General features: G+C 37.7%; 1 protein-coding gene and 1 long non-coding RNA gene across 5 annotated transcripts; one reads left to right on the top strand and one right to left on the bottom strand.

Annotated features, from left to right (window-relative positions):
- Positions 1 to 4,515: 4,515 nt before the first annotated feature.
- Positions 4,516 to 5,323, bottom strand: LOC149615951 (uncharacterized). Its single transcript, XR_016375944.1, has 2 exons — positions 5,031 to 5,323; positions 4,516 to 4,827 (listed from the first exon to the last, which is right to left on the bottom strand). It is a non-coding gene; the product is annotated as an uncharacterized LOC149615951 (long non-coding RNA).
- On the top strand, positions 4,793 to 11,166 carry LOC149615950 (uncharacterized). Of its 4 annotated transcripts, none has more exons than XM_089856802.1 (3): positions 4,793 to 4,867; positions 6,114 to 6,185; positions 6,309 to 11,166. In XM_089856802.1, the coding sequence occupies exons 2-3, from the start codon at positions 6,155 to 6,157 to the stop codon at positions 10,952 to 10,954; spliced, it is 4,677 nt and encodes a 1,558-aa protein (XP_089712928.1). In that variant the 5' UTR covers positions 4,793 to 4,867; positions 6,114 to 6,154; the 3' UTR covers positions 10,955 to 11,166. The 4 variants fall into 4 exon arrangements, with proteins under 4 accessions (XP_089712928.1, XP_089712925.1, XP_089712924.1 ...); XM_089856799.1 differs by lacking the exon at positions 4,793 to 4,867 and adding an exon at positions 5,722 to 5,942; XM_089856798.1 differs by lacking the exon at positions 4,793 to 4,867 and adding an exon at positions 5,722 to 5,947.
- The last annotated feature ends 103 nt before the right edge of the window (positions 11,167 to 11,269 follow it).

The raw sequence follows: 11,269 nt of genomic DNA, 5'->3' as shown, positions 1-11,269 counted from the left end.
AATGGTCTGGTCTACGAACCAGTAACGTTTCGAAAATTCGCGCATCAACCGGACTATGAGACATTGTTAACCAGATTAGCCGAAACCAGTGTTCCGGAACCGACTTTAGCAAAGCAACTGCTCAAAGTAGAAGCGTTACCCACAACATACTTCTTCGCGCAGTTTTCCAAACTTGCCTACGAAAAACACATATTCCTCGAAACACGATTTACATTACCTGCCAAAGCTAAAAAGCTATGTTTCCCTGAAGGTTGGATGGCCTTAACAAGCGCTCAAAGCAACAAATTCGGTCCAATGTATTACTTTTATTCTATGGTATTTTATAGCAGACAAGCTAGGCAAATTATAATCGCCATTAGGGGTACTAAATTCTCCCTGGGTTCATTTAAAACCGACCAAGAAATGATTCTAAGCAACAGATACACACCGCAATTGAGTTCAACTTGTACACTAGTTCATACAATCGCTAACGCAGTTCAAAAAATGGAGGAAAGGGAGCGTCAACTTGGGAAGAAGTTACCAAGATGGGAGATTATGTTAACTGGACATTCTATAGGAGGTTGGTTAGCCCAGGTCGCTACGTTAAGCCTTAAGTACTTGGAATTAGACAATAAACAATTCACCAAGCGCAGCGATGCATTTGAGACCTTTCATCCGCATACTGAAGTCTTTGAAAGCCCAGGATGTATGGAAATGTTTAGAAAAATTGCCCGTGACCATGGCTTCGCGATTAACCTGAAAGATTTCGATATAACTACTTACCTATCAGCTCCGAACTTAATTAACTGTTGTAATAATCACATTGGGAAAATGTTTCGTTTGTATCCTGAGTTTAGTGACTGGGGATTTCACATTACTAGTAATTACACCATTAACTCTCATAAAATGGAGGCAATTCTTAATTGTTTCGACTTCAAAACTGAGTTACCCTTTGAGGACGACAATGGAAATGTGAAAATGAAAAAGGTTATAAAATGGCCTTCGAGGCCGGACATCTTAACAACGAGTGAAGACATCGAGGAATATTCCAAAACTGTGAAAGAATACCGTCCAGAAAATGACTGCGTCAACTTTTCAAAGGATGGGCTTATCTATTACCAAACGAAGGCGGAGTTGAGCCGTTTCAAATATTCATACGTCATTTTCACACAACGTGAACGGAAGATTCTGTACAGATTATACTGTTTAAGGAAGATTAACAGAGTCCTAATCCAAGATGATGACATCGATTACAAAATAAGCCTTATTGAAGTGGAAAAAAGAGCAGTTTACTTCAACATTAGAACCAACGAACTCCTAATTGATGATTACAATCACATACGACGATTGATATTGTATGCCAGGGCCTTGTTTCAATTAGACCCTGAATTGGAAATAAAGGCAAAGTATGAGTATCGTACAAACATTGGTAATATGCTGGGAGATAAATTTTACCAAGATTTATCCAAGGATTATGAAGATAAGATCATGTTAAATTGTGTTATGTTGTCTCCGCGAAAAACGTTTGATGAATTCGATTCATTTTTAAAAAATGACTTGTCCCTATTGCACATTGATGTGGATTATGGCTACACCTTCTTGGTAACCGCTTTAGTCCTCAAGAAGTTGATCGGATACTGGGGATTCGATTATAGAATTACCATGAAAGTCAAGGATTTCTTCTCAACCAGGAAGATGTTGTACTTGAAGGACGTCATCGAACCCTACCGAAGACCTCTTATTATCCTTGATTATAAGATGGTATCTGATGTTAAAGAAATTGAAGATCTATTGAAAATAATTAGTGGCATCGTGGGAGATAAATCCAGTTGCAAGGTTGTCTTAATTAGTCAAAAAACCATTCATCAGGAGATCAAGAATATTTCCGAGGCTGTCTTTGGAGACAAGTGCTTATCCATAAACCACGGTGGAGTTAATTGGATTGACTTATCCGAAACCGCTCAGAAACTTCTTTTACAAAAGAGGGTAATCTCCATTCAAAGTGGGCCTAGACACCCCTTGGAACGTTTCGCCACGAAAGAAGAACAACTCGAAATGATGATAAAACCGAGGGTCATTGCGCAGTTCTTGAAGGGTGAACACGTTACCATCGGTACTCCTTTGGATACAGTACCAGAAAATTACACAGCAAGAAGATTTGAACTGATCCCTGTACCATATGTCGAAGTACTTTCCAGTTTTGAAACGAATCAAGACGTTGACGTGACGATTCCCGAAATCGTAATTACAAAATGCTCAACTTTCTACACGCAACGACAAGTACTTGAAGATATGTTACCAAATCAACGAAGGTTGGTTATCACGGGGTATTCCGATATTGGAACATCTACGGTACTTAACGCCATCGGTAAGGGAATCAAGGCTGCTGCACCATTATCATGGATTATTCTAATACAGTTCCGCGATTGTATTGATGTACTGAAAGATTGGTTGAGGAAACCAGAGGACGCTCTAAAGGATAACAAAAACAATAAGTACTTATCGCCAACGAAGGTGGTCGCCTTTCTGAGTGATCATCTCTTGCCACGTAACCCGAATACCATCTTGAAGAACTCTTTAGAAAGGCGGATGTTGGAATATGGAATATTAAGCGACGGTGGAGTTTCACTACTCTGGGACGGTTTCAACGACGTGCCTCAGGAATGCCACAATTTCATTTTAAAGATATTGAAAACTCTGCGTCAAACAAAAGTCGATAACATGGTTGTGACATCACGCCCTCATATTGCAAACAGATTATCTGTTGTTCTAGACGCTCCTCATTTGAAATTGATACCATTCACCGTAGACGATGCTCTAGATTGTCTAACAAGTTACTGGAAGGACCACTTCGGAATGGAAAGAGAGTACACGGAATTCCAACCATTTGCGGACGAATACATCCGTAATTCTGTTGATCAACATATCTACGGTGTACCATTCCATTGCCAGCTACTTGCGGATTATATGGTTGAAAATAAAAACAAGATTAAGGACTTGAAGGTATTTGAACATCGTAAAATCACCTTATTGGAGCTATACGAAAATTACATCGATTCACTTTTACCAATTGCGGATTACTTTGACGAAGGAAATTGCATTGTACGCATCAGGAACGTCATAGTTCAAAACCAAATTTACCAATACGCCTTGGAATTACTGGTTCCTGATCAAATAAGCTGCCTTTTCCCATATAAGATTGAGGATAGCGAATTAAAACTCATGGTACATTGCGAGATGTTGAGGACCGGTCTCTTACAACCTTCAAGGACATCCCCAACTTTTGTCCATAGCGCCGTGGCCCAGTACTTTGTTTACCATTATTTCACTACGATATCCAAAGAGGAATGTCACAAATACGATGGTCAATTGAAAATGCTCTGCTTGGAAATACTACTTAACCCTGAATTGCGAATTATCAGAAAACATTTTGACGATAGCTACTACTTGAAATTAACTGACGGCCGATTTTCAAGTACAGATACTTTATGGAAAATGTACTGCTTCTTAGTTAGGTATAATTGGGAAGGTCACAAGAGACTAGTCCTGACCGACAAAATGGAATCTGCCGTTCATGTTATGTTAAAGGAAAATCTTCCCATGTATACTCATTTCATTGATCATCTTATCGGTTATGTCCCTGATAAGGAAACTATCAAATCATTTATGAATTTTGCTGATAATGATGGTTGGACCATTTTGAAATTGGAAAGTGAAAATCCGTCCGAAAATTATATTACTTTTCTGAGAGATAATAAGTTTTAAATGTAACATAAAAATCGTTGACACAAATGTAATTCTTAGTTTTGTTGAGTTATTAATATGTTGTTTAATTAATCCTGGGTTTAATTTTTTTAATTAAAATTTATTTTGGTTGATTGTTTGATTTTTTTTCTCTGTTTCGAAGCTAATAAAATATTATACACTTTTGAATTATTTTTTGCATTATTTAAATGTTCACACATAAGTTAATAAATTATTTATTTTCCATAAGTTTGACTCTGGTTACTGATTCTTTGATAACGATTGATTCTGATTTGGTTTTAAACTATAATTACTTTGTTAATATCAAAATGACGTCAAAGTCCAAATTTTTCACTTATTAGCAATAGGTGGCGCTATTTTGTTTCAGATATTAACCAATAGAGTGGTACTGAGATGGGAGGAGCTACGGGGAGGTGACGTCAATATTGGTAGTCTAAATTGTGTGACGTCACGAGAAAGTACATATAGAGTGGTACTGAGAAGGGAGGAGCTACGGGAACGTGACGTCAATATTGGGGGTCTAAATTGTATTGCTTAAGCTGACTACTTCCAATATGGTCGCCAAAACCGAGGTAAGAGATACGAGGGTGTGACGTCACGAGAAAATTCGTGGTAGCAGACTATTGCTTAAAATAGCGCCATCTATCACTAATAAGTGGAAGCGTGATGCGTTCCTAAATTTCTTTAAAAAAATAGAGCTTTGACGTAATTTTTGACCTATTGACACTATACTCGGTCTATAGATACGGTAGTCCAATGAAATTCACTATATGAAAATAAAAAAAAATAATTATTACATTTTTATTGTGTATCTCTCAAACGTGATATATTTCGGCGGTCACATTTTTTATTTAATTTTTTAGGCCAAATTAAAGTATTTAATGCACTGTCAAGTTAATCAAATTTCCTTTCAGAACCGAGAAGTTTGAGGGGAAACGCTGTCTTATCTTTTTCAAGCTTCCTGGTTTTCAGTTTTCGGTAGTAGTGTTGTGGTTCGTGTAATTGTTCGGATTTGTAGTTAACTTAGTTAATTCCTAGGGCGTGGTGATAATTTTAAGTTGTGCAAACTTGAGTGTTCGTTACCTGAAAATACAAAGAAGGAATTGGAAGTTACCACTTACTGGTAAGTTAAAAGCTTTTTCCTTTATTAATTTCTTGCATATTATATTAATTATTTAAATACTATTGTTTGACGAAGTAATTAAGCCCCAGTTAAAAAATGGAAAGGCCTATATATTTTTAAATTAGGGTAATTAGGAAAAACGGTTAAATACTTATCGTAATACCTGGTATTTAGGAACTACTATGGATTTGTAAATTTCCAAAGCTTTTACATTTTTAATCTAAGTGCTTTTGTCATTTCAATTCTTCCGAATACTTTGTTGTGCACTTTAGTTAATCTAATTCCTTGAAATATAACAACTTAAGAACTGGAATTTGAAACTAAAGCTGGTTAGTAACAGGGCTTTATCTAGAGCAGCAAGTGACACTGAAATTATAGCTATTTAAACATCGTTAAATGATGTACAGGGTGTTTCTGATAAGCCTGCTACATATTAAGGAGATACTCTTTGGGCGATTTTGAACGTAACTTCTGTGACACTGTTTTAGAGTTATGATTTCGTGAATGTTTTAGGGATGGCCCCTTATTTAAACTAGCAATCATTATCTTTCGGTTTCTTAATTATATTTAAGGGGTCATGCGTAAAATACTCAAATCATAAATGGAAAACAGCTGTCATGCATCTGTTAGCGCAAAATGTAGGTTTTTATCGGAACGTTCACCATCCCTTTTAAGGGATAGTCATGTTGATAATTTTATAGATTTAACTCCTTTTATATCTTTGGACCTTTTAAACTTTGTAACTTTTGAACTTAAAGCTGGTAAATCTAATCAAATACTCCCGTCTAAGCTAAGTGTCAAAATAAGTTGGCACGGGCCTCTGAAAGGTCTCTGGGGATTACTATAGTGTTGTTGTTTTAATAAACTAGACTTTAAACTATTTCATTTCTTAGAACTATTTCTGATAAAATTAAAATTTAAGGACTTTAAATTCGTTCGTTTCTCTAATCTCAACTATGTCTCACTTGAAATCATAAATAGCCGAATTTATAACAAACCTAGCAGAAGTTTCTTTGACGCTTGTGCAGTTCTGTTGTGGTTGATTTTTACCAACTGTTAAGTTAGTTAGGACTAAGTAAGGTACTTTGTCAATTTTAATTTAATTCCATCTACTGGTTTTTTCTTTAGTAATTGTAATTTTGTTTTATGAGATTTTACGCGTTGTTGTGACTCCGTTGTTGCTAAGTGCTTGATTAAGTTAAAGAAAGTTTTAGATATTAATTTCAGTACTTATACTTTTCATTAGATCTAAATTCACTGAAGTATTGACGCTCTCATAGCTTAGAAATGATGCGACGGATGGCTAATCAAGATGAAGGTAAGTCGAATTTTTTTAATTGGTTTATTAATGGGAATGCAATCTTCACGTGTCCCTCTGAAGACTACCTCCTATCTTAATCTTAAACATCCCATATGTAACTGTTGTTCTTAATAAAACTAGGTGACATAGCACCGAGTGTCAACAAACTTAAATACGATGATGACTTTAAATTATCGAACAAGAACTTTGAAACGACTTTGTCATCGGTTCTCCGTGAAGGTCAAGGGAAGACCAAGCAAGAGCAAATCCGCCATGTCCAACCTTACCCTCAACCCTATATCTTCGCCCGATTCTCAAAGTTGGCTTACTCTGACGACTTAGAACGTCGTGAAGGTGAATCTGATGAAGCGTACGAAAAACGAGTGGGAATACCTGAAGGATGGAGCCTCCTGACGATGGTTCGAAATACTGATACTTCAAACGGATATGTTGGTGCCATATTCATTAACGGAGACGCTCGTCAAATGGTAATTGCTCATCGAGGAACCAAACCAGGAATCGGTTCAATGACCACCGATCTCGACAGCATTTATGGCAACAATTATGGAGCTCAGATGAACACTGCTTGCACTGTCGGTTACCTTATGGCCACAACGCTGCAGAATTTGTACCCTGAAGGATGCGTTAAGTACAACATATTTTTCACCGGTCATTCTTTGGGAGCATGGTTGGCCCAGATATCAACTTTGTCATTGAAGTACTTGACGGTTGTTGACAAGAAATTCGTAAAAAATCCGGATATGGAAGCTGGTATCAATGCCCACGCTGTAGTCTACGAGAGCCCAGGATGTAAAGACATGCTTGTCAGAATTGTTAATGAATTTGATGTACGGTACAGCGATAATGTTATGGATATTGAGAAGTTGGACATAACTACTTACTTGTCTTCGCCAAACCAAGTCAATTGCACCAACACTCACACCGGCAAATTATACCGCATATATCCTTACGTCAGTACAGACTCTGGTTGGTTTTTCAGATACACAATCGCCTCCCATAGCATCGATGGTATCTTGAAAACATTCGATCCCAAAACTGGATTTTTTCAAAAGGATGAACACGGGAACTACAAAATCAAGAAGGTAGTTGATTGGCCAATTAAAAGAGGCACTCTCTACAATCCCGATAATGAATACGATGACTTCTTCAAATGGGCAAAGTTGCAAAATCAGTTCACCCCAGCTGAAGACAGTTCTGAATTTAAATCCGCCGTGGCAGCCGCGGATGGATACGTCATAAGATACCAGACTAAGAAGTACCGAGATGATAAACTATCCTGGAACGTATTTAACCGGAGCGAGGTTCATTTCTTGTACACGTACCAGATGTTACGAAGCTTGCCGGACTACTTCAATCCAGACACATTATTCGAAGAAAAGGACAAGTATTCCGAAGAAAAGTTGAAGCAAATTACAATGTCCAAAAGGTCCGTATACTTCGAGATTCCGGCTCATAAGCGCCAACTTGTACCATTCGTGAAAACTTTGTTGGAAGTCTACCCGAACATAAATACCGAAGTCAAGAAACAGTTGTCTTCGCCGAATGCCTGGAAGAAGGTTTATGATACCGCAACTAATCAATATACGAAGAGCATTCAAACGTACGTCTCCATGATTCAAAACCGAACCTTCCCAGAATTCGAAGATTTCTTGAATAATTCATATCAAAACGTTATTCAAATTGCTGCTCGGAGCAACACCGATTTTGTTATGTCCCGTCTCGTCAAATACCTAGAACACGTTGACCACTTTGATTTGAAAGTTATCATGGATTTGCGAGACTTCAGCACTATTGAAAAGTCATTTAAATTGGAAGATGTTTTGCAATCTGACTCTGTTCTCGATCCGATTGTCATCTTGGACTGCACCGTTGACTCCGAACACGAGGATCAAGATGCTATTGATATGTTGAATGCGTTTGCCGAATTTCTCGAAGGGTTTCCCAAGATGTGTAAAATTGTCCTTGTCAGCCGTGATGATCCAAAATACAAGTTATCAAAGGAAATCGGAGTTGTTGGTCATTCTAAGCTTAAAGATCGTTTTGTATCCATTCAACATAACGGTATTGAATGGGCTGACTTAAGCCCCGATGCTCAAGAAGATGTCCTTAACGTTAAAGTCATCAATTACCAAGGATTGCCGGAGAAATTTAGCTTCAACGGATTGTTCAAAAGTAAAGAAAGAACACTGTCGTACCTGGATTACCCTACCCTCGCCAACGTACTCAAAAATTCGGAAATCAAAATTGGCCAGGAAATACCTATGAGTGAAGATATCAAGGACACCTACATTCAAAGAAGCTTCAAATCGTTAACACCAGAAATTACTCCTCTTGTTTTCAAGAAAATGCAGGAAAACACCATTATTGCAATTACTGGCATCTTGGAGGAAAATCTGACCAAGTTCACCATCGACTCCACAAAAGTGAAGATCATCCAATCACGAGAGGAGTTCCAGAAACTAGCTCGTGACGGTACTGATGTTCATTGGTTGACTTACGAAAATGGGAATTTCACCTTAAAAGATACCACCGCTCTGAACAAAATCCGAGAATTTTTGAAGGAAGGTCCTTCATACACCCCCCGTTCTGAAGATGATGTTCTGCAGTTGTTTGAGAAGGAGCAAAAGATGATTCTTGCTGATAAAGCTGGCATGGGTAAATCTGCCTCGACTACCGTGCTATCGAAAAGACTCAAAGAAATTTCACCGGATAAGTGGATTATTAGAGTCAACTTCATCGATTGCACACGTGTCTTCAAGGAAGAACAAGCCTTGGAAAACGCTGCAATAACGGACATCTACAAGTTCATGATTGAAAAAATCCTACCAAGCAATACCTCAACTGCACTTAACACTGCGTTGGAAAAGCGCATTTTTGAGGACTCCCTGACGAAATACGGTGGCCTGGTGTTGTTCCTGGATGGGTTCGACGAAATTACACCCGACTACGAAATAATAGCTTTGCAAATGTTGAACGCCCTTCAGCAAACGAAAATTGATAACTTGTTTGTAACAAGCCGTCGCCAGACCAAAGTCCAGCTTGAAAATACCTTAAATACATTGTCAATGTCTTTGGAACCCTTCAATCATCAAAATCAAGTCGAATTCATTGTTAAGTATTGGGAGAAACACTTGGAACCCAAGACAGCACCTGAAGCGGACTTGGAAAATTACGCCAAGCAAATCATCGAAGCTTTGAAATCCGTAGCTGGGGATGAAGACAACACCGATTTCTTGGGTGTTCCATTGCAATGTAGGCTCACCGCCGATTATATGTTGGACACTGTTAAGGCTGGAGAAACTCCTGTAATAAGATCTGGATTTTCTTTATTGGATCTCTACAAAACTTTTATTGCGAAAAAATTGGCCCTGTACCGAGAATACAACCGACATAGTAACGAAACAATTTCCAGCGTGAACCAAACCAAAATTATGGACATTCTGTTGCAAGATACTCATTATCAATACGCCTTGCAGCTGCTGTTATCCGAAGATACTTATGCTAGCTTGAATTTGCCACACTTCGACGGAGATTTGAAGCAGTTACTTGACGAGGAAGTTTTAAAATCCAGTCTCATGGGCTATGGCCTTAATAAACCCCACTTCATCCATCGCACTGTAGCGGAGTACTTTGTTTTCAACTACACCGTAAATCTCACTGGATCGTCAATTCCAAAGAAGTTATCGCTGGAAATTCTGTTGAGAGATGGACTAAGAGTTGTCCGTTCGTTTTTCGAAAACCAATTTACTGTCATCAAACAATTCGAAAGTTTTATGGTGTCTCAAGCTCCGTTGATCGTGCAAATATACTTCGATACGGTTACTGAAAATTGGGACAACAACAACAAAGTATGCTTGAACGAAAATGGGGAAACAGCGTTACAAATTTTGCTACGAGAAGGACATGAAGACATGTCAAAACACTTACTGAACCTAATCAAGACTAATTTAGACGACAAAATTAAAATTGCGTTTGTCAACACTATGGATTATAAGAATGGTTTAACAGCTCTGGACTACGCGGTTAAATCCAGCTATGAAGACATCGTCGGTGATTTAATTGCAATTGGTGCAGTTGTTAAGGATGCCACTGGAAAACATTGGTCGCCTTTACACATGGCCGCGTTTGCAAACCAACCAAAAATTGCAGAGATTTTGCTTCGAAATGGTGCCGAAGTTGACGTCTTGTTCGAGTTATTGAAATACACTCCATTACACCTCGCTTGCCAAAACGGGCAACCCGAAATGGTTGAACTTCTTCTGAAAAACAATGCTAATATTGAAGCTCACGATATCATAGGGTACACTCCGTTACACCATGCTGCTGTGGACTACAAGGATGTCCAAGGACACGTCAATGTCATTAAAATTTTGATTGAGAAAGGTGCCAATCTGGGCTCAACTGATTTAGAAGGCAGTACACCGTTGCATATTGCAACTTTCGATGGACGACTGGAAATTATCAAGGCCTTGGTTGAAAATGGAGCAGATTTCAACTTGAAAAATCTTCGTGGAGATACCCCATTGATGACTGCTAATTTTCAAGGATCTATGACATACTTGATTGAAAAAGGAGCTGATTTCACTGTGGTTAATAACGTTGGTGATACTGTTTTGCATGAAGCTGCACGCCATGGTTACGCTGATGTCGTACGAGAATTGGTAGCCAAGGGTGTTGATACTAATATTAAGAATCAAAATGGTGAAACCGCTTTGGATGTGGCTAAAAAATATAATCGTAAAAATGTGATTGAAATTTTGTCCTAATTGTTTGCCTCAATAATTTTTAATGATATTTCCTAAAACTGTTGGTTCTGATTATAATGTAACACTACACTTACTTGTTTAATACAGTTACTTAAATTTAAATTAACTAAAATGTTCAAATAATATGATTAATTTAATGATTTGAAATACTGAAATTAGCCTTACATGTAACTTAATTTAAATCTGATTAAAATGATTATTATGCAAATTAATACATTATCAAATCTTTATAGCCTTGCATGTAACTTAATTTAAATATGAATAAAGTTTGATTTTGCTTAGTAATAAATTATTAAATCTTGTAGTAGAGGGGGT

This window comes from Phalangium opilio, unplaced genomic scaffold (assembly GCF_054372755.1).
Source record: "Phalangium opilio isolate 3A_F unplaced genomic scaffold, DU_Popi_V2 ptg000217l_1, whole genome shotgun sequence".
NCBI classification, from domain to species: domain Eukaryota; kingdom Metazoa; phylum Arthropoda; class Arachnida; order Opiliones; family Phalangiidae; genus Phalangium; species Phalangium opilio.
Note: the sequence above shows the minus strand (reverse complement) of the source record. Positions and strands in the feature narration are given on the sequence as shown.